This window comes from Syngnathus floridae, chromosome 4 (assembly GCF_059516105.1).
Source record: "Syngnathus floridae isolate MCC-2025c chromosome 4, RoL_Sflo_1.0, whole genome shotgun sequence".
Taxonomy (NCBI): domain Eukaryota; kingdom Metazoa; phylum Chordata; class Actinopteri; order Syngnathiformes; family Syngnathidae; genus Syngnathus; species Syngnathus floridae.
The window spans coordinates 6,257,921-6,285,420 of NC_142416.1; the positions used below are offsets into that span (position 1 = coordinate 6,257,921).

Genomic DNA, 27,500 nt, shown 5'->3' on the forward strand with positions numbered 1-27,500 from the left:
CAGGAAATGTATTTTGAAATGCACCGGAAGCTGCGCATGTTTTTGTTGAAGCGACTTGACAACTGATGAGTTGAGAGACGTTGGCGTTACTCGCGTCATCTAAGCGAATATTTCTCCTCTCCTTATGCTCACAGAATCAACGGCTGTAAGTTATCATTGTTTTACTGGATAACTTTATTATTGTTTATAAGATTAGAAGAAACTAAGTCTATTTGTTGTTTCACTTGCAGTTTCACTCGTTGTGTTTAACACTGAATAGAAATAAAGGGAGCAAGACGCTCTGAATCCTGGCTCAAGTGTTCTATACATAAGTTTGGCTGGCTGATGAACTGTGACAATGTACATGAAGTACATAACGCACAGGGAGATCAGTACATCTAGATATGTACATATATGTTAAATAATGATATATACACATAGGGTGAAAAGTTGCTTTATCCTTATTGAGTTTATTTCATGTGAATGTACATGCTTTGCAGTTTCAGTTTTTTAAAACCATTACGACTATCACTCAAACCAGCTTTACAAGATCTGTCTAATAATGCTGGTGTCATGTAAATAGAAAAACTATCCACCGTTTAGTAGAACCTGAAAGTATCCCTCAATATATATTTACTCTTCTCTTGGCATTTTGGGGAAGCCATACAGAATACTGTTCACGTTTGCTGATTACTGGTGAGTTCCAAAGTACTTCACGGTTCGTGTGAAGTGTGCACTACACAACAGCTAAGCATAATTGCCCGAGCGATCACCGCAAAGAATTATCGTTTCACAGTGCCGTCCGTCACTGGGCTACCTCTGCCACATCTGTGGCCTGTGAGAATGGAGCTCGAACTGCAGTCAATCCTTGTAGCTGGGTTCACTCAGTCACCACTTCCTCATGGACCTTGTTCTATTGCCCAGATCTGTTGAGCCTCTACTTGTTTGAAAGTCCTCTTCCATCTAGCTGTCTTTGAACTGTGAGCTGGTGTGTAACAGAGTTGAGAAGCATGATGGCTTTGCAATGGACTGGGAGATGGATTTACTTCCTTCATGTCAACATTTTCAAGCACACTTCATGGTGGCAGTTTTGCCAGTGATAGTGTGGCTGCTTATCTTATTATGGATACTATATTCCTCTGTGATCTCCAAAAAGGCAGGGAGGGGAAATTCCGGGCTAAATTCAGGCCGATAATCCTGCCCTGTGAACTTAAGTTTGAGTTCAAGAATTTTTTGAGTTGCTTAAGAACACTTTCTCGACAATCTCGGTTAAGTAGGAAAGGTTTGAGATGAGTTCTCTTTTGTAGAAGTGGCTCTGTGTCAGCTACAGTGGGGCAAAAAACTATTTAGTCAGTCACCAATTGTGCAAATTATCCCACTTGAAAGATGAGAGATGTCTGTAATTTTCATCATAGGTACACTTCAACTATGAGAGACAAATAAAAAACAAATCCAGAAAATCACATTGTCTGATTTTTAAAGAATTTATTTGCAAATTATGGTGGAAAATAAGTATTTGGTCAATAATGGCCTCCATCTGGGGCTCCACGCAAGATCTCACCTCGTGGGGTCAAAATGACCACAAGAACGGTGAACAAAAATCCCAGAAAAACACGGAGGGACCAAGTGAATGACCTGCAGAGAGCTGGTACCAAATTAACAAAGACTACCATCAGTCCACAGTACGTCGCCAGGGACTCAAATCCTGCAGTGCCAGACGTGTCCCCTTGCTTAAGCCAGTTCATGTCCAGGAGACATAGTACAGATTTCACAATAGTTCTGAAAGAGTCCGATGGTTTGAGCTCCTGTACCAATTCCGGTATAGTTATTATCATCCACTGTCTCAAATTGTGTCATGGTAATTGTTTTTGTTCTTTTCAAAGACGATTTCCCTTCCCAAAAATGTTTTAGGGGTCTGTAACACAGGTAATGGCATTTCTATTCTTTTTTATAGTAGAGGTTGTTTTAAGAGATGAATGGCTTGATTTATAAGCACGGTTACAAAACTAATTAAACTTGTAAATCAAGGTAGCACTGTATGGTTAGAGTTTAAAAGATTATGCAGAAAACAATGAGAAAGTGAGAATAGCTGTCTGTTTGAGCCAAATTATTAGAAAGTAATTTGGATGAATATTTTCTAGTTTGATCATTCAGAAGAATATTAGGAAAGCTTTAAATTAGTTACCATAATTTTCGGACTAAAAGTCGCTCCGGAATATAGGTCGCATTAGCCATAAAATGCACAATAACGTGAAAAAAACATCTATAAGTCGCTCCGGAGTACAAGTCGCATTTTGGGGGAAATTTATTCGACAAAATCCAACACCAAGAACAGACATGAACGAGCAACAACAGGCTAAACGATAGGTATGCTAATGTGACGTAAACACAAACGAAGAGCTGAGAACGGGCCTAACGTAACATTCAGAGTTATTCAAATAACTATTACATAAATAACACATTTATAAAACCATCTGTGTCACTCCAATTCATTAAATCCATCGATCATTCTTTATGGAAATGATGCCGCGTATGCGCCGCGCCGCTGACGTCTAAATATTCTAAATATTTCACAGACCCATATAATGATATATAAAGTATATATCAAATAACTATCACATAAACAATAATATAATCAAACCATCTGTGTCACTCCAAATCATTAAATCCATCGATCAAATTCTTCGTCCTTTGTCAACAACGCCGCGCGTGCACCCTGACGTCAGTCTCGTCGTTATTCCACAGATCTAGTATATAACTATATTATAGCCTTAACGAAGTACAAGGAAACACGTGGGTTTGGTGAACGTCTCTTTATTTAACAAAACAAGAGTTCAACAAGCCAACAAGTACTAAACTGTAACTATAAAAACATATACAAGTTGCTATACATATAAAATATATCAAATAACTATAACATAAATAGTTCACCACCACACGGCCCCAAGCACCGGCGTGGACTTCCAGGTGTGTGGCGGCGTGGACTTCCATCTCCGGAGGTGGTACTTCCAGCCACGGAGGTGGAAGAGAGCTCCATAGAATAGGACTGGGCGTGCGTAAAAGCCATGTCCGAGCCCCATCCACCGTCCCCGGACAGCCACCCGGCCGAGCGCCGGCCCACGACTTCCATCCACGGAGGTGAAAGAGAGCTCCGTAGAGTAAGACGGGCGTGTGTAAAAGCCATGTCCGAGCCCCATCCACCGTCCCTGGACACCCACCCGGCCGAGCGCCGGCCCCCGACTTCAATCCATGGAGGTGAAAGAAAGCTCCGTAAAGTAGGACCGAGCGTGCGTAAAAGCCATAATAGTTTTTCAAACCTTCTGTGTCACTCCAAATCATTAAATCCTTCAAACTCTTCGTCCCCGGTGTCACTTACAAACAAAGCCGCTAATGATGCCGGTAGTACGTGGGGCCCTTCGTCATCCCATGATCGAATCTTTGTCCTTTATGTAAACAACCGCCGCGCCACTGACGTCACTTGAAATTCAAATTACAGTAATCCCTTGCTACATCGCGGTTCGTTCATCGCAGTTTAACTTTTTTTTCCTTTTTTTTTATTTTGAAAATTTGTGAAAAAAATTCACATACAAGTCGCTCCTCAGTATAAGTCGCCCCCCTACCCAAACTATGAAAAAAACCGTGAAAATTACGGTACGTATAATTTTAGTATTAGTAGGTTTCTATGGGATACGTGTGATTTAGAATAAGAGAAGTGCACAGGCGAGTAGCAATGAAGCACATAGTTTTTTTACCTTATCCGTATCCCGTGCATTATGAGATTGACTATTTTATGTGAAGTCTCTTGTGTTTTTTATTGAGAAGATTATTTTGTTCAGAAATTGATCAAGACGTTGAAGAGTTAAAGAAAACAAAAGCAAACTAAACTGATCCATCAGTACACCACCGAAGCAATATGTATGATGGAAATGCATTGGATAAGGATACGAGTCAGAAAACCTAAAGATGCCCACACGAAGAAGTGGTTTGATTCAATGAACCCCATGAACGAAGTTTGCCACAACACTGTCTCTGTTGCTATTGTATGCATGAAGTGAATAATTTCTGTGGAAACTACAGACAGTTTATTCAGTAGTTATCAACTTCATGCGTTGAATAGTTAAAACATTGGGAAAAAGATAGAAGTAGTAGCAGCACTGCTTCAAGCTCTGTTTGGAATGCAATTAGGTATGAATAGACAGGCAGTGCAGTCTTGAAGATTGCCCCGGGCACATTTTTAAACACTTGGAGGACGACATCCAAGTGATTGCCTGAAGGTTGCCACAGTCCTGTTTTTATGACCCTAATGTGTTGCTGATTGGCTGCGCTTTGCTCTTGGATGGTTCATTTCTGTGGGCTGAGGAAAACTGATACAGATGTCAAGTGAGTTGACAACCTAATTGGTTTAGGTTATCTCCGCCAGTGAAACCTGTGAGGGAACGGACAGTACAGCCAAGTGCGTAGCGACACACTTTATTGTGGAAGGGGATGATGGTAACAGCTGGTGCTGGAGCGGCGATAGGGCTGGAGAGGACAAGCGATTCTGCGGGATTTCCAATAGTCAAGCGAGTCAGTATCTCAGGGACTGATGAGCGAAGCAGCATCAAGGGACAGACTGACACTCAGGTCTGCGCTGGCGGCGCTGATATAGCGCTGTCCATGAGCCTGTGGCAGGTGACGGCGATTCCACTGACAGGGGGGCGTGGTCCTGTCGCCGGTGGCACCAGCACGTGACAGAACCCCCCCCCACAAGGGACGGCTCCCGACGTCCCCAGGAACCAAAAACAAAAAAAAAAAGGAAGGCAATACCCCGGGCGACCAGGTGGGGGGGTCAGCACACCGCCGAAACGTCCGACACCTCGCCAGACGCAGGATCGACGGACGCGGGAGCAGAAGACCCCGGTGCCGGCGGACAAGACCTCCCCGGACCCTCACCCCTGGTCGCCCGCGCCGAGGACCCGGTTGGTCCGGATGGCAGCAATGGAACTCCGTGATGAGCGAACGGTCGAGTATCCAGCGGCTCGGAACCCAGGAGCGGTGCGCGTCGTCATAACCCTCCCAATCCATGAGGTATTGGAGGCCACGACCGCGCCGCCGCGATCGGAGCAGGGAGCGGACAGCGTAAGCCGGGCCCCCATCAATGAGCTGGGGCGGCGGCGGCGGAACGGGCGCCGGCGCCAACGCGCTCTCATGGATGGGCCGCACACGGGACACGTGGAACGTGGGGTGAACCTTCATGGACTCTGGAAGGAGAAGACGGACTGCGGCCGGGCCAACCACCTTCTGAATAGGGAACGGTCCAACAAAGCGGGGCGCCAGTTTGCGGGATCCTGCTCGCAGCGGCAAATCCCGCGTCGAGAGCCACACACGCTGCCCCACTCTGTACTCCGGAGCCGGTGTCCGGTGCTTGTTCGCCTGGCGGGCGTAGCCTGAAACAGAGCGGAGAAGAGTGACCCGGCCCCTCGCCCAGGCACGATGACAACGGCGGACACAAGCCTGGGCCGACGTGCACGCCGCACCACGCTCCTGGTGGGCGAACAAGGGTGGCTGGTACCCGAAGACGCAGTGGAAAGGCGAAAGTCCCGTAGCCGAGCTGGGGAGGGAATTGTGAGCGTACTCTACCCAGGGAAGCTGTTGGACCCACCCGCGCTGGTCCCCGGCGGCCATGCATCGGAGAGACCTGCCTAGTTCCTGGTTCAGGTGCTCCGCTTGACCGTTGGACTGAGGGTGAAACCCCGAGGAGAGGCTGGCCGTGGCGCCGAGGAGTCGGCAGAACTCAGTCCAGAAGGTGGAAGCGAATTGAGGTCCTCCGTCTGACACGATGTCTTGTGGGAGACCGTGGTGACGAAACACCTCCCGCACCATGATGGACGCCGTCTGCTTCGCAGATGGGAGCTTAGGCAGAGGGATGAAATGCGTCATCTTGCTAAAACGGTCCACCACCGTGAGGACCACCGTGTTTCCCTCTGAGGGGGGGAGGCCCGTGACAAAGTCGATTGACAGGTGAGACCAGGGACGCTGGCGGACCGGCAAGGGTTGAAGCAGCCCGGCCGGAGGACGAGTAGACGTCTTGTAGCGGTTACAAATTGAGCAGGCTCTGACGTAATCGCTGGTGTCCACTTGCCAGGTGGGCCACCAGAAACGCTGTGCCACCACCTACCTCGTGCGTGCCGCGCCGGGATAACAGGCCAGGCGTGAGTCGTGCGCCCATTGCAGCACGGACGACCGCAGGCCTTCAGGGACGAACAGGCGACCCTCCGGGCAGTTGCTGGGGCCGGGTTGATCGCGTGATGCGGCTTCCACTTGGCGTTCAATCTCCCATGTAAGAGCCGCCACCCGAACCGAGCTCGGGAGGATAGTGGGAGGCGGACCCTGTCCCTCCTCCCCCCCAGGAAACAAACGCGACAAGGCGTCCGCCTTCGCGTTACGGGAACCCGGTCTGTAGGAAAGAGAGAACTCAAACCGGTCAAAGAACAGAGCCCACCGTGCTTGTCTTGCGTTCAGTCTCTTGGCCGATCGCAGATACTCCAAGTTGCGGTGGTCGGTCCAGACGATGAACGGAGTGGTGGCGCCCTCCAGCCAATGCCGCCACTCCTCCAAGGCCAACTTGACGGCGAGGAGCTCCCGATTCCCGATGTCATAGTTTCATTCCGAGGCTGACAGACGGCGAGAAAAGAAGGCGCACGGGTGGAGACGATCGTCTTGGCGGCTACGTTGAGACAACACCGCCCCGACACCCACGTTCGAGGCGTCCACCTCGACCACGAACTGTCTGTCGGGATCGGGAACCCTGAGGATGGGAGCGGATGTGAACCTCCTCTTAAGCTCCTGAAATGCCTGTTCTGCCCGTTCCGTCCATTTGTACGGGGAGGCGGGGCTGGTAAGGGCGGTGAGGGGCGTGGCCACCGTGCTGTATCCACGGATAAAACGGCGATAAAAGTTCGCGAACCCTAAGAACTGTTGCAATCGCTTGCGTGTTTCGGGAACAGGCCATGACGTGACCGCTTGCACCTTCCCAGGGTCCATTTCGATGGATCCCTCACGCACCACATAGCCGAGGAATTTGACAGAGGAGGCGTGGAACTCGCACTTCTCTGCCTTCACGTAGAGCGAATTCTCAAGGAGACGGCGCAGCACCGCCCGAACATGCTTGATGTGCTCAGGGAGCGAGCGGGAGAAGATGAGGATGTCGTCTAAATAAACAAACACGAATTTGTCCAGCATGTAAATGTGTAGCTCGCCCCCAAGGGTGAACTATTAATAAACGTGAAAACATGTAGGACTTTGCGTTTGGGTTTGTTTGTCCATATGTTTTTTAGTTAACAAGCGACACTGCGAGGGAACGGACAGTACAGCCAAGTGCGTAGCGACAGACTTTATTGTGGAAGGGGATGATGGTAACAGCTGGTGCTGGAGCGGCGATCGGGCTGGAGAGGACAAGCGATTGTGCGGGATTTCCAATAGTCAAGCGAGTCAGTATCTCAGGGACTGATGAGCGAAGCAGCATCAAGGGACAGACTGACACTCAGGTCTGGGCTGGCGGCGCTGATATAGCGCTGTCCATGAGCCCGTGGCAGGTGACGGCGATTCCACTGACAGGGGGGCGTGGTCCTGTCGCCGGTGGCACCAGCACGTGACAGAAACCACCTTTCATGCCAGTGGAATGCATGTTTCAGAGCCTGTTCTCATGAGAATTTGGCAGGATTGTGCGCAAAACATAATTCACTCTTAATTTTCAGAAAACATGATTGCAAACCTGTTCCAATTCTCAATAAATTAGTAAAAGAAAGAAAAGGAAACAACAAAAATAGAAATAATCTATTCCAGGGTTGAGTTAACGCCCCCCCTCCCAAAAAATAAGCACTGTTTATGTAAAATTTTAACATTCCCAACAGTAAACCGTAGTTTAAAACAATTCATTGTCACTTGCCAGATTATTTTTGAGGGAGGATTACTGAAGGCTAGTTAAAACTACATGCAGCTCAACCTTGCAGTGAGCCTGTTAACATGCACATTATCGGATGGAGTGATCAGATTACTTAACTGCTAACATGCACATTATCGGATGGTGTGATCAGATTATTCAAGTACTCATGTCAACTGCATAACCAGATATGCTTTTTTGGAGAACAGTCCTTAACTGTTTATGAGGAATTACTGTAGATAAATACACCTAGAAACTTCTTTGTGCATGTATGCCAATTTATTATAATTATATATCATTTAACTATATTATATAGTTATATATTATAATTATAATGATATTATTGCAATTGTGATTGAAATTGAAATTGGTGGAATGTTCCATGTCCAGTTCTAAGGTCATGTAAAGGGCCAGGTGAATAACATACTGGAAATAGAGACCATAATATTGTGCTTGATGTCACTCGTGTGAAAATCTAGAGGTGTATTTTTCACAATTGCGTTTCAACTTGAAGCATCAATTTGGACGGCACAAAAGTTAGGGGATTCTTATTCAGTGATTCATATGCTCTGTACCTGGAGTTGTCACCCAGAGACCCAACAGTCATTGCTAGATAATGAAGATTGCACACTGTACTTAATCTGATCATCTTTATATACTAGCTGCTCCTCCTTTCATTTTGCCTCTGACCCATATAAACACACAGTCGCACACACACGCACACACATTTACAGTACAGTATAGTTGTAGCACAATTTGTTGATTTATATGGATGAAGAGGGACACTTATTTGGTAAAAATTTGAAACAGTGACCATGCTGTAAATTAATCGATTTGTTGACGTTACATTGAGCTATGCCTCAATCAATTTTAACCTGCAGAGGGCAGCACTGGTCTAGTTATTCATTCATTCAGTAGTCATGCAGACAGACATGCAGGTTCAAATGTAGTTGGTTTTGTAGCATACAGGCTTTTAGCTTGACGTATCCCCATGACAAAATTTGAGAGGGATTGCACATTTGAGACATCTTCTATTTTGTTCTCGTTGTCCATCCAACCACTATTTTATTTTGCTGCCCAAATAACTACATCAGGGCGACACGGTGGAGCACTGGTTAGCACGTCCGCCTCGCAGTTCAGAGGGTGCGGATTCGAGTCCACCTGCGGCCCTCCCTGTGTGGAGTTTGCATGTTCTCCCTGTGCCTGTGTGGGTTTTCTCCGGGCACTCTGGTTTCCTCCCACATCCCAAAAACATGCTTGGTGGGCCGATTGAGCACTCCAAATTGCCCATGAGTGTGAGTGCAGATAGTTGTTCGTCTCTGTATACCCTGTGATTGGCTGGAAACCAGTACAGGGTGTCCCCCGCCTGCTGCCCGATTATTGCTGGGATAGGCTCCAGCACACCCACAACCCCTGTGGGGACAAGTGGTACAGAAAATTGATGGATAGATGGATGGATGAATGAATAACTACATCAGTTTGACAATTAATTTAGTTGAAGTCTGTGTTACACATTTACAAACATTCGACAAATTTCCTTCCTTCTGCTCTTTCAGATGTTTTGGTCTGACGATGAAGCCAATCTCCGAAGCATCCCTGTTGGATACTGAAGTGACGCTCCAAACCTTCTGAGTCCAGACAATGGATTGGACTTTTGATCAAATATCATTGTAGAGTCTGAAGATGTTCACGTTCTGTTTTTTTTGTTCAGCTCAAGGTGGTTGAATTTTTTGCGGTATTGTAGGGTGACTTAATGGTCCTTACAATAAGATGAGTATTTGTAAGCCCAGTGAGAGTGTCGCCGATGAGGAGAAAAGTGACACCAGCATGAAACTCTCTCTTCACAGTGCAGGAGACCACAATGGAAATGCTCTTCCAACTTCCTCATCTTCCTCGCCTTCCATCAGTTTGGGAGAATCATCTCCAGACTTATTGTGCAGTCAGAGCAGCATCAGCAGTGGATATACTGTCAGTCCTCAAGACTATGACATGCTCGAAGTCACCCTGACAACGACTTTATTGACTGAAACAAAAGAAATTGAACAGGATGACATTTTCAACTGTGAGCACGAGGACAAAAATATTTTCGACAAAAATAATGACGGTGCATTTACAAAAATGCAAAAAGCAAATGAGATGTCAGAATCAAATGACAACTCTTTATCAGTTTACCTTGATGCCAGTGCTGGTGAACATCAAGAAACCAGGAATGACAATGACAACCTTGCTCTGTCCCCACCTCTGATATCTGATACTGAGGACCATGGTAATAATTGTGACAACAGAAATAGAAAGAGACATGGCTCATCAACTCCGGACTCAGAAGAAACTGAAATTCTTGTAGCTGATGATATTGCTGATCATGATGATGATGCTGCTGAAGATGAAGCTTTGTATTTTTCAATCAGCTCAGACTTTGGTGCACAAAGAACCAGCACAGCCCATAGAAACTCACTCAATCCAAGCTTGTTTAGCAGAGTGCACTCTGGACTGATACCTGAGCACCAGCTCAATAACAATGAAACTATGAATGATCCGAGATCAGTGGTAGGCGTCGAAGAAGTACAGATTATGTGTCCGCTGACTTCGCTTGGCAAAACATCTGAGGACATTAGTGGCACCACCCACAAATTAACTGTCACTCCCTCTGCAGTCAGTCCTGTCCAAGAAGTCAAGGACAATGTCCGTTTATTAAATTGCACAGAAAAGTATGTGAAACTTTCCAGAAACCCAAGCAGACTAACACTCAAATCAAACATTCCCTTGGCTGGAGCTTCCAAAATGTCAAATGGTGACGAAAATAGGCTATCCAAATTGAACCTTAAAAACATCAAGGCTAAAGTTGGATCACGACCCACACCGTCGCCACCAAAAATAACGGGCCAGGTATTGTGGTTTTGTTTTATCCACATTATGTCTTATTCAATATTTCTTGTTCTGAACTTTTCCTCTTGTTTTTTATAGAATAAGTCTGTATCAGCGATTGAAAGGAAGGCTTCCCCTAGGAAGGAGGAAATTAAGACCTTTTATGGCGGTAAAAGGCAAAGACCATCTAGTGGTACTGTTAAAGTGGCTGATATTCTGAAACCAATCCGAGGACAGAACACTAACAACAATACCAGCCATAAGACAGCAGCCAGTGACTCAAAAAAGTCGAAAAGGCAGAGTTTGGCCTTCAGCGGAACACTTTCACACTGCCTCGGTGCCATGCACACAGAGGTGACTGAAGAGCAATGCACGGTAACAACCAGAAAGCTTTTCCAGGAGCTTTCTGATAAAAGTGTAGTAAATGTAGAGTGTAAGAATCAGAGTTCCATACCTGGTGAAGAATGTGTGGAGGATTATTGGGAGGACGCTGGTGAGGCTCCTCTGACTCTGGTCAATTTGGATGAACCAAAAAATCACTCCTGGGTAAGTACCTTTTTAATAGTGTTTTCATCTGACCTCATCACCATCAGACTTGGGTTAAACTTGATGTTGTTTTTCATCAAATGAGTTCAAGGAAAAAGATCTGTCCTTAGGGCTTATGGATTATGTGTATAGTCACTTTGAAATAGTTTTGTATTGCCATCAGCTGGAATCTATTATTAGTGAGAGCATGCGGAAATTGGGTGGGGTTGTTAGCTCCGTGATGGGCCTTAGAATTTTGAAATTCTTTGTCTTAAAAAACAGCCATTGTCACTCTGTATGAACTAGAGTTGTGGGTTGGATGAAAAACAAATGAAAGGCAACCAAAATTCAAAACTTAAAACCTCCGAATTGACATCATTAAAAGAAAAGAGCACATGCATGTGAATGTGGTCTGTGACCTTCACATCAGTAGTCCCCAACCTTTTTAGCACCACGGACCGGATTACAGAAAATATTTTCACAGACCGCTGTTTGATGATGTCACGATTTTTGCGAAGAAAACTTCTAAAAACAATTCTAGAAAATATAAAATCAAATGTCGAAAGCATCAATAAATCAAATAATCACAGACTGCACATTGTTTATGGATGTTTATGGATGAGGGAATACTGTATGCCAGAGGTCCCCAACCACCGGTAGCGGTCCGTGGGTCATTTGGTACAAGGCCGCATATAAAAAAAAAAATTTTTTTTCATCGACGATCAATTAATTCAGGTCAAGACGCTCGTCCCGACCACGTAACATGTTTCACCAGTCAAGCCCGCAAAGCTACGAATTAGATACTTAATGGTGAGTTTTACTTTTACCGTATTTTTTGGACTATAAATCGCATTTTTTTTCATAGTTTGGGTGGGGGGGTGACTTATATGTGAATTTTTTCACAAATTTTCAAAATTCAAAAATCCGCGATGTAGTGGAACCACGATAAACGAACCGCGATGTAGCAAGGGATTACTGTAAACCGAACTGCAAATGCGGCACGGCGCATACGCGGCGGTGTTTTACATAAAGGACAAAGGATTCGATCACGGGATTTAATAACTTGGAGTGACAGAGATTGTTTGGTAAAATTGTTGTTTATAATTATATGAGCCTGTGGAATATTTTGAAGTGCAACCGCCGTCAGCGGCGCGCACCCAGCCGGCATTGTTGACATAATGGACGATCGATGGATTTAATGATTTGGAGTGACACAGATGGCTTGATAATATTATTGCTTATATAATAATTATTTGCTATATAATTTATATATCGTTATATGGGCCTATGGAATATTTTGAAGTGCAACCGCCGTCAGTGGCGCGCACCCGGCATTGTTGACATAAAGGACGATCGATGGATTTAATGATTTGGAGTGACACAGATGGTTTGATTAAGGTGTTATTTATGTTATAGTTATTTGGATAACTGTCAATGTTACGTCAGGCCCGTTCTCAGCTCTTCGTTTGTGTTTATGTCACGTTAGCATACCGTATCGTTTAGCCTGTTGTTGCTCGTTCATGTCTGTTCTTGGTGTTGGATTTTGTCGAATAAATTTCCCCCAAAATGCGACTTACACTCCGCAGGGACTTATATATGTTTTTTTCACTTTATTGTGCATTTTATGGCTAATGCGACTTATATTCTGGAGCGACTTTTAGTCCGAAAAATACGGTATGCGGTTTTTATTATACATTTATTATTTATTTATATAATTATATAAAGGCCGGTCCGTGAAAATATTTTCTGACATGTAACTGGTCCGTGGCTCAATAAAAGTTGGGAACCGCTGATATATGCGAACACCACAGTATAATATAATAATAAACGTAAATCCACTGTGTATTCTAGGCAACTTTACTCGCAACATCCTCATAACATCATGCCAACAACATATCATGAGTAATGTTGTGTTATGTACACGCCACTGAGGTGTGAAATAATGCAAGTTATTTATTCTTTCTTGTGCGGGCCTGGTACTAAATGATCCACGGACCGGTACTGGTCCACGGCCCGGGGTTTGGGGACCACTGCTCTACACTATCACATGACCATGTGCTGCCTTTCAAGACCTGTGACCTCTGACATGCCTAAAACCTGCCCCAACAGGGTTGTGTCTGCAAAGGGCGTGTTCAAAACTTATCGGCTGTAATGTATTCAAAGACAAACCTACATACAGGAGAAAAATATGTTTATGACTCAAAGTACTCCATGCAACAAGTCTTTTTTCTTTGCTTGCCTTAAATGATCACGATCTTAGCTTAGTTGAATTTAGTATGCAAATATGTCTCCAATTTTTTAGACTTAGATTTAGACTTATCCGTCTTGGATCAATGTGCAGTGGGCATGGGAATGCAAGAATAATTCATTGCCTCTGCCCCCGAAAAGCTTCAAGATAGTGGTTCTTGACTTAGGTGTTTAATTTGCCCAAACTGCAACTCAAAGCACTCAACTGAACTGAAATTAACTCTCCGCTTTGAAATGACATCTAATATCAATAATCTTTTACAAACCTCCTTAAAACTCAGCACCATTTTTTGTTACAACAGCACTGTATTGTAAAATAGGAATGTCAAGAATTTTATGAAATGTAATTCAGCAAAAACACACACTTGCACCACCTGCACTCGCACACAACCGCACACACACCCGCACACACATGCTGCATGCACGCACTCACGCACACATACGCACACACACATGCGCACACACACACACACACACACACACACACACACACACACACACACACACACACACACACACACTACAGTAAATTCACTCCAGATGTGCTGGTGTTGGTGGAGAGAGTCATGAGGAGGGTGGAACATGGAATGCTTGAGCTGAGACTAAAAGAAAAATCAGCCTGGTCAGAGCCTGGATTATTAACACAATGAGATTTTTGTATTCAATCCCTGCTTCCACTTTTTCTCCTCTTCTTTTTCCTCCTCCTTTACTCATTTTACACACACACACTTCCCTCACTCCTCCCCTCTGCTCCTTCCCTGCCTCCCTTCCCTCTTTTCTCATTCCTCATTTCTGACTCTGAGCAGGGAATGGCTAACACTATGGTTTCAGTGCGCAGCTCTGAGCTAGGGCCCCTTGGCTGGAACTCTGTCACTAAGCATAAACTCTTCCTGCAGAAAGTCTCCAATTTGGGGCCCACTGTGAAGCAGCCAGAGAAAAGCATTAGAGTGGATAAGGGACCAGTTCCACCTCCAGGACCAGAGGGCCCCAGGCTCCAACAAAGCCAGACTAATGGACCTATATTGAAGGAAGTTGCTCAGAGTGCCTGGGATGGATCTCCAGTGAGAGTGAGACATGTTCAAAGTCAGAGCCATGGTGAGTCAAAGCTCTTACAGCGCACACCTTTAAATTTATGAAACCTGAAATCAGAAACACAACAATATGCTAGTCATACAATACTTCCGAACTGTGTGTGTACGTATGCGTGTTCTTGCATGCATGCTTGCATGTATGTAATAGAACAAAATTCCAAGTTCCTCTCTGGAGCAGGTTCAGGAAATGAACACTCTGACAGTGGAGCTGACAGTTAAAATACCTTCCACATACCACAAAAACCACACATCCATACATATTGTTTAGCAGCAAGTGCGATGGCTACACTTTTTAGACATGTGACAAGCTGCGGACTGACGCTGAAAGACAGCACATATGGACAGAAACAAGTCTGGATACTTGGAGTTTGTCTGAATTTGCGGCTGGCCATTTGATATCCTGTAGCTGTAGGGTTGCATTAGTGTAGAGATTTCGTTGAAGTCTTTATCAGCATTTACACTATAACTAGTTGGTGTAGCTGAGGTGTAAATGACTCATCATCAAACGGCACGGTGCTTAATATTGAATTTGTTTCTCCACTGCTTTTCCTTCACTGCTGTCGTCCTCATCTTTGTTCTTTTTCTTTCTTTAGTGAAAGTTTCACTCTGTTTATCTGAATAAACATAATGTGACTGTGATGTGATGAGATACTCAGACTCTCAACTTCCTATGCTTGGTGTCTCATACCCTGTAATTTCACTCGTGTGTGTGTGTGTGTGTGTCTGTGTGCGTGCGTGCGCGCGTTTGTGCGTGCGTGTAATGTGGCCCTTCTTTGCCATGGTAACTTACTGTCGGCTGTTGTTTACATTGTGCAAAACACTTATGTCTGTAGAATGAAATTTCTTTGTTATAAAACTCATATTCTGAGGGACAATGACTTGTCTGTCTTGGCCTTGCTAATCCACAACAAGAAACCACTGCCTGTGGACTCCAGAGTAAAATTCCAATCAATAGATTCTTTTGTGCATGCTCAAACACTCTTAATCTGGGTGAGTGATGAGATAATTTTATTACAAATCTATTCTGAAACAATCTTATGGTCACTGGGGTTAGTTTAATTTCCTATTTCAGCATTGTATCATATCCGAGATTGCACTGTATGTTAAGTGTGAAAAACAACATTAACAGCTTCATCTTTCAATGGTCAAATTAACTATATGGCTTCTAAAAATCACACAGTTTACTGTTCTACATGGTAGAGGTAGTTTAAGACAAAACAAACAGTAAGATACTGTCATTACACATCTTTATGCCAGTTTGGACTCTGGGTGGAAGAACCCAAATATATGGGCTGTAAGGGATCAGACAGTACAGCCAAGTGTGCAGCGACAGAGACTTTATTGTGGGAGGGGATGATGGGAATAGCTGGCGCTGGAGCGGTGATGTGGCTGGGGTGGACAAGCAGTTCTGCGGATTTCCGAATTGTAAAGTCAGTTTCTCAGGGACTGATGAGCAAAGCATCACGGGACAGACTGACACTCGGGTCTGCGCTGGCGGCGCTGATATAGCGCTGTCCATGAGCCCGTGGCAGGTGACGGCGATTCCACTGACAGGGGGGCGTGGTCCTGTCACAGGTGCCGCCAGCACGTGACAGAACCCCCCCCCCCCCCACACACACACACACAAGGGACAGCCCCCGACGTCCCCAGGAACCAAATAACAAAAATATAGGAAGGCAATCCCCCGGGCAACCAGGCGGGGGGGTCAGCACACCGCTGAAATGTCCGACACCTTACCGGACGCAGGATCAACGGACGCGGGAGCAGAAGACCTCCCCGGACCCTCACCACTGGTCCCCTCCCCTCCTCAGGCGCCTACGCCGAGGACCCGATTGGTCCGGATGACAGCGATGGAACTCCATGATGAGCGAACGGTCGAGTATCCAGCGGCTCGGAACCCAGGAGCGGTGCGCGTCGTCATAACCCTCCCAATCCATGAGGTATTGGAAGCCACGACCGCGCCGCCGCGATTGGAGCAAGGAGCGGACAGCGTAAGCCAGAACCCCATCGACGAGCTGAGGCGGCGGAACGGGCGCCGGCGCCAACGCGCTCTCATGGATGGGCCGCACACGGGACACGTGGAACGTGGGGTGAACCTTCATGGACTCTGGAAGGAGAAGACGGACGGCGGATGGGCCAATCACCTTCTGAGTAGGGAACGGTCCAACAAAGCGGGGCGCCAGCTTGCGGGATCCCGCTCGCAGCGGCAAATCCCGCGTCGAGAGCCACACACGCTGGGCCGGCGTCCGGCGTTTGTTTGCCTGGCGGGCGTAGCCTGAAACAGAGCGGAGAAGAGTGATCGGGGCCTCGCCCAGGCACGATAACAACGGCGGACACAAGCCTGGGCCGACGGGCACGCTGCACCACGCTCCTGGTGGGCGAACAAGGGTGGCTGGGACTCGAAGACGCAGTGGAAAGGCGAAAGTCCCGTGGCCGAGCTGGGGAGGGAATTGTGAGCATACTCTACCCAGGGAAGCTGTTGGACCCACCCGCGCTGGTCCCTAGCGGCCATGCATCGGAAGGACCTGCCCAGTTCCTGGTTCAGGCGCTGCGCTTGACCATTGGACTGAGGGTGAAACCCCGAGGAGAGGCTGGCCGTGGCGCCGACGAGTCGGCAGAACTCCGCCCAGAAGGTGGAAGCGAATTGTGGACCTCGGTCTGACACGATTTCTTGTGGGAGACCGTGGTGACGAAACACCTCCCGTACCATGATGGACGCAGTCTGCTTCGCAGATGGGAGCTTAGGCAGAGGGATGAAATGTGTCATCTTGCTAAAACGGTCCACCACCGTGAGGACCACCGTGTTTCCCTCCGAGGGGGGGAGACCCGTGACAAAGTCGATTGACAGGTGAGACCAAGGACGCTGGGGAACCGGCAAGGATTGAAGCAGCCCGGCCGGAGGACGAGTCGACGTCTTACAGTTGAGCAGGCTCTGACCTAATCGCTGGTGTCCACTTGCCAGGTGGGCCACCAGAAACGCTGTGCCACCACGTATCTCGTGCATGCAGCTCTGGGATGACAGGCCAGGCGTGAGTCGTGCGCCCATTGCAGGACGGACGACCGCAGGCCTTCAGGGACGAACAGGCGACTCTCCGGGCAGTTGCTGGGGCCGGGTTGATCGCGTGATGCGGCTTCCACTTGGCGTTCAATCTCCCATGAAAGAGGCGCCACCCGAACCGAGCTCGGGAGGATAGTGGACCATGTCCCTCCTCCCCACCAGGAAACAAACGCGACAGGGCGTCCACCTTCGCGTTACAGGAACCCGGTCTGTAGGAAAGAGAGAACTCAAACCGGTCAAAGAACAGAGCCCACCGTGCTTGTCTCGCGTTCAGTCTCTTGGCCGATCTCAGATACTCCAAGTTGCGGTGGTCGGTCCAGACAATGAACGGAGTGGTGGCGCCCTCCAGCCAATGCCGCCACTCCTCCAAGGCCAACTTGACGGCGAGGAGCTCCCGATTACTGATGTCATAGTTCTGTTCTGAGGCTGACAACCGGCGAGAAAAAAAGGCGCACGGGTGGAGACGATTGTCTTGGCGGCTACGTTGAGACAACACCGCCCCGACACCCACGTTCGAGGCGTCCACCTCGACCACGAACTGTCTGTCGGAATCGGGGCTCGGAGGATGGGAGCGGATGTGAACCTCTTCTTAAGCTCCTGAAATGCCTGTTCTGCCCGTTCCGTCCATTTGTACGGGGAGGTGGGGCTGGTAAGGGCGGTGAGGGGCGCGGTCACCGTGCTGTATCCACGGATAAAACGGCGATAAAAGTTCGCCAAGCCTAGGAACTGTTGCAGCCACTTGCGTGTTTCAGGAACAGGCCATGACGTGACCGCTTGCACCTTCCCAGGGTTCATTTCGATGGATCCCTCACGCACCACGTAGCCGAGGAATTTGACAGGAGGCGTGGAACTCGCACTTCTCTGCCTTCACGTAGAGCGAATTCTCCAGGAGGCGGCGCAGCACCGCCCGAACATGCTTGATGTGCTCAGGGAGCGAGCGGGAGAAGATGAGGATGTCGTCCAAATGAACGAACACAAATTCGTCCAGCATGTCTTGTAACACGTCATTTATCAAGGACTGGAAAACCGCTGGGGCGTTGGTGAGCCCAAACAGAACCACCAAGTACTCGTAGTGTCCGCTCGGGGTGTTGAAAGCTGTCTTCCACTTGTCTCCCTCTCGGATGCGGATCAGGTGGTAGGCGTTGCGAAGATCCAGCTTTGTGAAGATGGTGGCACCCTGAAGGCTCTCGAAGGCGGAAGAAAGAAGAGGCTGAAGGTATCGGTTCTTTACAGTGATCTTGTTTATTCCCTGGTAGTCGACGCACGGGCGGAGCGTGCCCTCCTTCTTCTTCACAAAGAAAAATCCCGCTCCCGCAGGTGAAGAGGGACTCCCGGATGTATTCCTCCTTAGCCCGGCTCAGGAGCGGACAGGGAGTAGACGCGTCCCTTGGGAGGGAATGTGCCGGGCAACAGATCGATGGCGCAATCGTAGGACCGGTGTGGAGGAAGAGAAGAGGCCCTGGCTTTACTAAAAACCTCTTTGAGTTCGTGATAAAATGCTGGGACATTGGAGATGTCGGGACTGTACCTGGGCGGGGCTCTGCCGAGTGGGCTGGTGGCCGCCTTCAGGCACACCCGATGGCAGCGTTCACTCCACTGCTGAACAACCCCCACTTACCAGTCCAGCACCAAGGGTGCCCCAGTATAAGCTTCTGTCCTGGGAGGTAAAGAAGAAAAAACTGGATGGTCTCGTAGTGATTGCCGGAGAGCAGTAACTTAACCGGTTCCGTCACGAAAGCCACCTCGCCAATCAGACGGCCATCAATGGCACGTGCGGGAATGGACGGGCTCAGGGGGCAGGAAGCCGACACCCCACTGACGTGCCAGGCTAATGTCCATGATGTTCCCCTCCGCCCCGGAATCCACCAAGGCTGCCACGTTCTGGTCACCCGCCGCAAGCTGGGACTGGGAGAGCTGGTGCTGGTCGAGCTCACGCGGATCCCCCGACGCCGCGTGAGCTCCGGCCTTTTAACGGGCACCCCGCCACATGATGACCCCCCTCCCCACAGTAAAAACATAAGCCCAGTGAGAGGCGTCGACGGTGCTCCTCTGAGGGAACCCGAGCCCCTCCCAGATCCATGGGCTCGGCGGGTGGTGTGGTAGGCGGGTCCCCAGCAGACGGAGGAAGGTGACCACGCGGGTTCCGTGGGGACCTCTGCTCCTGATCGCGCCGCCGCGTCCGGATCCGCCTGTCTACTCGGGCCGCCAAGTCCATCACGCCCTTCAGGGTTCACGGGCGGTCGTAAGAAACTAGTTCGTCTTTCATGTACTCAGCGAGGCCGTTGAGGAATGACGAGCGCCGGCGTGTTCCATCCGCTGCTGCCGGCCAACGTCTGGAACTTAAGTGCGTACTCCACGACCGATCGGCTACCTTGACGCAGTGTCGCCAGTTCCTCGGCGGCGGAGCCCAGGACGAACAGGCAGAGCAATTCCTCCGCGAGGGGGTCAAACAAATCGCAAGCCGGGGCCATCCTTTCGTATTCGGCCAGACCCCACAGCCGCGCCTCGCCCGTGAGGTGGGTTGGGACGAACCTGACCTTGGCAGATTCCGACGCAAACGTGATGGGCTGGAGGCCGAACATTATACGGCAGTTAGTCACGAATGCCCTCACGTGCTTGGGATCTCCGTTAAACTTCTCGATGTTGCCAAGGCGGGGCTCCGGGACGTCCACGAGCCTCCTGGCCTCGGCAGACAGGCGGTGCGGGAGTGCCGTGACAGCCGGGGACGCAGCCACCGACAATCTCTGGAGGGCTTGGGGCCATCTCCTGCTGCTGTAGCTGTTGTTGTTGACCAACCTCGATCAGATTCCGGATGTCGGCGGACAGGCTGCTGATGGCGGTCTCGGCTCACTCCAGTTGGCTCAATGCCGTCTCGTCGCTCGCTGGCTGCATAGCGTTGGTCAGTCTGTACTGTAAGGGATCAGACAGTACAGCCAAGTGCGTAGCGACAGAGACTTTATTGTGGGAGAGGATGATGGGAATAGCTGGCGCTGGAGCAGCGATCTGGCTGGGGTGGACAAGCAGTTCTGCGGACTTCCGAATTGTAAAGTCAGTTTTTCAGGGACTGATGAGCGAAGCATCACGGGACAGACTGACACTGGCGGCGCTGATATAGCGCTGTCCATGAGCCCGTGGCAGGTGACGGCTATTCCATTGACAGGGGCGCATGGTCCTGTCGCAGGTGGCGCCAGCACGTGACATGGGCATACCCTGTCAAATCTGTCCTTCCACATAGTCCACTTACCTACTTTTATATTGAACCTGAAGTTTGCATGCATCTTTGATATATGCTACATGCACTAATCATAAAGGAAAGGAGAGCTATCATATTTCTTTTTCACTGCAGTTTCATTCCGTATGATAACATTCGCATACACCTGTACACTGACCTGATGGCTTAGTTTTCAGTTCAGACCAATCCCGCTCAATGCCTTATAATCTAGAGAAGACGTGGTCACAAAAAGAGCCTGACCAAAAATTATTTGATTGAGTCAGCATTTACACTACACTTTATAAAAAGCAATTTTCTAATTAAATCTGCTTAATCTTCTGAAGTGCCATGAGTTCTTGACAGCCTCTGCTGTCATACTATCAGACATACTTGTCTGCCTTGACTTAAAACACGTGCAGGAGGTGTGTCAGAAGGGAGAATTTGTGTAAATACTAATAAGTGTGCATTCCATGTCATTATGGCTAACTTCTGTAGCTATCAATCGGACCGCCAAGGTCCCCCATGCCAGGGACACCCAATCCTTTTGAATCCTCCTAGACTTTGTCTCCTGACTGGCCTGCAAACGCACGCCTTTGGATACCATCAGAAGAATTAGAAAAAGTGGGCGGGGAGAGGGAGGTCTGAACTTCCATGCTTAAGCTGCTGCTCTTGCAACACTCTGTAAAGAAAGAAGTGATGGCACAATTTTTGGTTGATGTAAATCTAATTTGCAAAATCCTTTCACAGCCACAAAGTTCAAAGCATGTCACTTTGATCTACTGCTGGAGATGGTCATTTGTTGTAAGCTAGGGTCACCGTTTTGTTACCCTAGATGTATTCTCTCTCTCGTGTAACGTCAGAGCTCCAACTTGGTGTCGTGGAGCCACGCCAGCATCTCTGGTGCCAGGTCAAAGAGGCCGGCCTCCGAGGGTGGTCTATATAGGGGGCAGGTGTTGATGATATGGTCGGCTGTCTGCTCGGGGTCTCCGCACTCACATGCCGCACTGTCTGTTAGTCCCCACTGCCACATAGACGTGTTGAAGCGCCCAACACCAGTTCTTAAGCGGTTCAGTGTGGTCCAATGCTGGTGAGGTAGTTCGTCTCCTCCTATGGCACCATCTCCTGGTTCCCAGATATAACGGTGCATGAGGGAGGGGCCAGCTGCCTCCCACTCCTGCTTCCAAGCTGCTGCCAGCCAGGCATCTCTGGAGATGTCTTCAGGGATGGAATTGAGCATCTCTTGTACTGCCATGTTGTAGGGGTGGCGTGCCTTGAGTCTGCTTGGTGGAGCTGGAGTTGTAGTGTTGTGCAGGATGTGCCAGTTGTTATTTTTTGCCTTCCTGGCGAGAACGAGGGTGGCAGCCTCTCGCCGAAGGTTGGCCGGCGCTATTCCCGCGAGGACAGGCAGGAGGGACACAGGGGTGGATTTTAGGCATCCTGTTATAGTTCGGAGGGCGAACTCCGGGTGAATGTTGTCACGGCATGGGGATTTGCCTGGCTTTAGCTTGCTAATGGCCTCACTGAGTTCCTCTGCTGTAAAGGCTCCCGAGAGATTGAAATCGACATTGGCCGCTCTTGAGATGCAAGACACCTCACGCGATATCAGTCGTGCAAAGTCTTTGTCTGCATCCGGGAAGCGGCCATTCTTCAGGAGTTGGGAGGCAATGGAGTCTGCAGTGACTGGGCATCTGTGGGCTGGTGTATTTCTGCCTGTGAGCCGGTTGACGGTCTGCCACGCCTTGCGGCTGGAATGGGTGAAGTGGATCGATTCAATGACTTCTGTCCATCTCGCCTTGCGAGTGGCGTCCAACTTTTCGAGCAGTGCTGCTGCCGTTACGTCCTCCTCTTCTCTGTAGCTGGCTCTCTGGTGTTCCCTCAGAAGGCGGCTACACTCCCCATCCCAGCCTGGGATGTAGTTCCTGTTGTACCCACGTGGGATGGTCTTCTTTGCCGCACGCAGGAGGACCTGGCAGTAGGCTGCATAGGCTGCTTCCACATCTGTGAACCTTTCCGTCTCCTCAGTATACGACTCCCAGTTGGCTTTTCGGAAGTTCCATCTCTTCACAGGCTTCCCTGGCACCGGTTCACCAGTGATGGAACTTTGATGATGGAAGGTCGGTGGTGTGAGCGGGGGAACCTGTCAAGAACACACCTCTCCGATCTTGGGTCATTGCTGCGGCAGATGGCGAAGGCCAGATCCGGGTTGGTGGTGGTGTTCCAGTGTGCAGAGAACAAGGTTGGGGGTTCCTTGGGGTCGTACAGTAGCAGGGCATCAGTGTTGGAGGCCCATTCACACAGCGCCACTCCGCTGGGAGTTGAATGGTTGTACCCCCAGTCTGTGTGCTGGCAGTTGAAATCGCCTGCATAGATTGCGGGTGCAGTTACAGGTGGGAGTGACGTTGTGGTTAGCTCTGATGGTGGGGGCTTGTAGACGTTGATGACTGAGGTTTCCTGGATTTTAGTAACCAGCCACTCGATGTTGGAGCCTGGTGGGGATTGGCTACAGGCCGCCCAACTTATTCCAGTGCGGACGAAGGTTGCCACACCGTGTTGCTTGATGTTGATGGACCCGGCGAGATGAAACCCAGGAATTTTGAGGATGTTGTTGGTCGTGCAGTGCGTCTCTTGTAGGAGCAAGACCGCGGCCCCATTGGAGTCGGCCAGGTGCCGAAGGACTTCGAGTTTGGCGGTGGTATGGCCCTCGACATTAAGTTGAAGCACCGACAGGCCTCGGTTTTCGACGGTCGGGATGACTGCCCGTCCACCGTTCCTTAGTCTGCCGGCTCTGCCTTTGTTTGGCGACATTAGTTTCGCAAGCGGGACTTGCGCCCTGACCTTGCTACTCACAGGGAAGACCGCGTGAAGGTTGTCGTCCATCTTCCCCACCCTAGGTGTATTGCTATGTACATTCATGAAATTATTACATCTTCAAATCAATGATATAGGTTTTCCATGCTCAACTCATTTTTACACTTGTCCTTGAATACAATACTAAAACCAGCCGATGAAGAGCCTTATTTCATGTTAGCAAATGACAAACATTCGAGGGCAGGAACAACAAGCGAGATGTGCATGGGAAAGATGAAAGATAAACAGTGCGGAACATATTTGTTGCCTCCCCCAAGTTATCCTCAATTAAATGACTTGTCTTGAAAAAAGAAAAAAAGTGTGTCTAAACGAGAGCAAAGTGCTCTGCAGATCGAGCTTGCTTAGCTCTTATCATTATTTCTTATCGTTATTTGTAGGAATGTTGGCTAATATAATAGTAATTGGGCCCTTCCTTACATTTCATGTGCCCTGCTAAAGACTGAGGTTTGGAGACAAGTGTGTACTCCTGACTTGTATTGTCCTGTTCTTACTTAACAAAAATTTCTTAAGTAACACAATCCAGCTGCTTTCTCTGGTCTGACATTTCATTAGAATCAAAATTGAATGAAGCCAGATGTTTCCTGCTGGCTTCAGTCACTTAATAGTGCTCTGGCTTTGTCAACAGTGGGTCTCCTGTTTGTGTGACTTAATGTGACTGAGGTGAAAATATGTAAACAGAGTCTTTCTTTGTTTCTTTCTGTCCTTCCTTCTGTCTGTGTCTGTATCCTCTGCCTGTCTTTCTTGCTTTATTGTTTTTTGCTTTCTTGCTTTTTTAATTCCTTCCTTCCTTCCTTCCTTCCTTCCTTCCTTCCTTCCTTCCTTCCTTCCTTCCTTCCTTCCTTCCTTCCTTCCTTCCCAAATCACCTCTCACCGTAAATCCATATTTCAAATGCATTATTTTTCCTTCTTGGGCTTAGGCTTTTGTGTTGTGTTGTCTTCACTGGGCCTTTTCTCCATTGTAAAGAAATTTGCTGTATGGGTGGGTGCGTGTGCAGGTTGTTTGTGAACCCAGCTCGATAAGATTTTTTTTTTTGCATTCTCCATTCCACCCTTGTATTGTCAATGAAATTGAATAAGGTCCATATTTACCCATTTTCCTACTTTCATAATTTTCTGACCTTTCCTTTCCAGTGTTGGTGTTGTTTCTCTTGTGGCCCCTTGCTTTCTTTCTCTCATATCTCTCCCTACTCTCTTGTTCGAGAGGTAGACAGCACACACTTAACTACCGCTCCTCCCCCATTAGCCTAGTGCGGAACCAATCACATGCAGTTTAAAGAGAAAAAAGTTGGTGAGTGAGAGTGAGAAGGGGGGGGGGGCAGCTCGTGAAACTCATGTTGCTGCCTCCAGAGCTGTTTCATTCACTACCAAAACATCACGACCATATACAGCACACTAGAAGTGAAGCTTTGGCCTTTCCATTCACAATGTAGGGAAGCCCAACTACTCCTGCTATTATCATTAAAGTATGAATGTGTTACGTGCGAATATGCTGTCCAAGTATAAACCGAATGTAAAGGTGTTTTACAAATCAGCTCAGAGCTATTGGAAGTGAGTTAGCATCATAACCTCAAATAATAAACAATTCACACTTGCAGGTGTCTCCAAGCCCCGCACCACACCAGAGCAACCAACTTCCCCATCAACCTCTGGCTTTTCAAATTCCAACTCAAAAACGACATCTAGTCTCCAACCAACCTCAGTGGTATGTGGGCGACCAATTTTAAATGCTGCATCCAAGCTTCCTGTTAAAGGATTACCTTCAAGCCTTAATTTTCCAGTGCTAGGATGTAATGAGAATAACGGACCTACAAGCAAAGGTAAGCTCGTGATGCAGTTCTCCGCTTCCCAACCTATTTGTGCGTGCGTGCATGTGTTTTTGTGTGCCTGTGTATGTGCTGACATCAACGCTCTTGTCTTCCTCTGGTGAGGTCAAGGGGCACATCTGGTCAAGATACAGAGAACATTAACACATGTGAGAGGGACTGTTTACCATTTTCAGGACAATAATGCAGTATTATTTGCCAACACTAAGGTTTTTTTTTTTTTAACAAGTGTATGTTTTTATCATGTTCTGAACTTTCACTCTGGAGTTAGCACTCTATTGTTTTATCACTTTAACGCCAAATACACAAAAGTTTTATTTTGAAAGCAAAACAACAAAGTCCATTGTTGGATGTGTTCAGATCAGGCAATAATGATATTAAAAAAATAATTCCCTAGTAAGTGTAGTATATCTTTTATACATGCCAAAGACAAAAATGAAAGATAGGGGAAAAAATTATTACCGTATTTGCCGGTGTACAGGTCGACTCGGTGTATAAGTCGACCCCCTAAAATTCGACGGAAATTTACGATTTTATGATATATCCTTTGTATAAGTCGAGCTCAATTGTTGCATTATATTAAACTTCAAAATTCAATATGCGAAATTTATTGACGAAATGTGTTCAAATTCCGGGAGGCCGTGCGCATGCGGCTGTTTATAAGCACCGCGGAGGAGATCGCGGCCGGCGAGCTCGCGCACGCCGCCCGGCACCAACGGGAGGCCGGAAATAGCTCCAAGCCGAGCGGATCGGCACTTTATAAGCACCGCGGAGGAGATCGCGGCGCCTCATTGGACTTCCAGCGGCCGGCGAGCTCGCGCACCCGCCCGGCACATCCGGGAGGCCGTGCGCACGAGCCAAGTGGCCGAAAATAGCCCCCGCCGAGCGGATCGGCTGTTTATAAGCACCGCGGAGGTGGTCGCGGAGCCTCATTCGACTTCCAGCGGCCGGCGAGCTTGCGCACGCCGCCCGGCACATCCGGGAGGCCGTGCGCACGCGCCAAGTGGCCGAAAATAGCTCCCGCCGAGCGGATCGGCTGTTTATAAGCACCGCGGAGGAGATCGCGGAGCCTCATTCGACTTCCAGCGGGCGGCGAGCTCGCGCACGCCGCCCGGCACATCCGGGAGGCCGTGCGCACGCGCCAAGTGGCCGAAAATAGCTTCCGCCGAACGGATCGGCACTTTATGAGCACCGCGGATGAAATCGCGGAGCCTCATTCAACTTCCAGCTGCCGGCGAGCTCGCGCACGCCGCCCGGCACATCCGGGAGGCCGTGCGCACGCGCCAAGTGGCCGAAAATACCTCCCGCCGAGGATCGGCTGTTTATAAGCACCGCGGAGGAGATCGCGGAGCCTCATTCGACTTCCAGTGGCCGGCGAGCTCGCGCACGCCGCCCGGCACATCCGGGAGGCCGTGCGCACGTGCCAAGTGGCCGAAAATAGCTCCCGCCGAGGATCGGCTGTTTATAAGCACCACGGAGGAGATCGCGGAGCCTCATTCGACTTCCAGCGGCCGGCGAGCTCGCGCACGCCGCCCGGCACATCCGGGAGGCCGTGCGCACGCGCCAAGTGGCCGAAAATAGCTTCCGCCGAGCGGATCGGCACTTTATGAGCACCGCGGATGAAATCGTGGAGCCGCATTCGACTTCCAGCGGCCGGCGAGCTCGCGCACGCCGCCCGGCACATCCGGGAGGCCGTGCGCACGCGCCAAGTGGCCGAAAATAGCTTCCGCCGAGCGGATCGGCACTTTATAAGCACCGCGGATGAAATCGCGGAGCCTCATTCGACTTCCAGCGGGCCGCGCACTCGCGCACGCCGCCCGGTTCACATTTTCTAAGTGCCAACGGCTCTTGCACAATAAAGAGTCCGCCTCGGCTGGTTCCCCGTGTCGGCCACCACAAGTGAAAATTCGGC

General features: G+C 48.9%; 1 protein-coding gene across 4 annotated transcripts in view; it reads left to right on the forward strand.

Annotated features, from left to right (window-relative positions):
• Positions 1-27,500, forward strand: part of LOC148398633 (microtubule-associated tumor suppressor 1 homolog A-like) — an 83,095-nt gene that overhangs the window by 19,865 nt on the left and 35,730 nt on the right. For 3 of the 4 annotated variants that reach the window (XM_088372402.1, XM_088372403.1, XM_088372401.1), the window contains exons 2-5: positions 9,457-10,786; positions 10,865-11,311; positions 14,434-14,632; positions 25,361-25,582. In XM_088372402.1, coding sequence (XP_088228528.1) covers positions 9,671-10,786; positions 10,865-11,311; positions 14,434-14,632; positions 25,361-25,582 — 1,984 coding nt within the window. In that variant the 5' untranslated portion in view covers positions 9,457-9,670. Of the gene's footprint in view, positions 1-9,456; positions 10,787-10,864; positions 11,312-14,433; positions 14,633-25,360; positions 25,583-27,500 lie in introns of those variants that run through there. The other variant, XM_088372404.1, reaches the window with a different exon arrangement.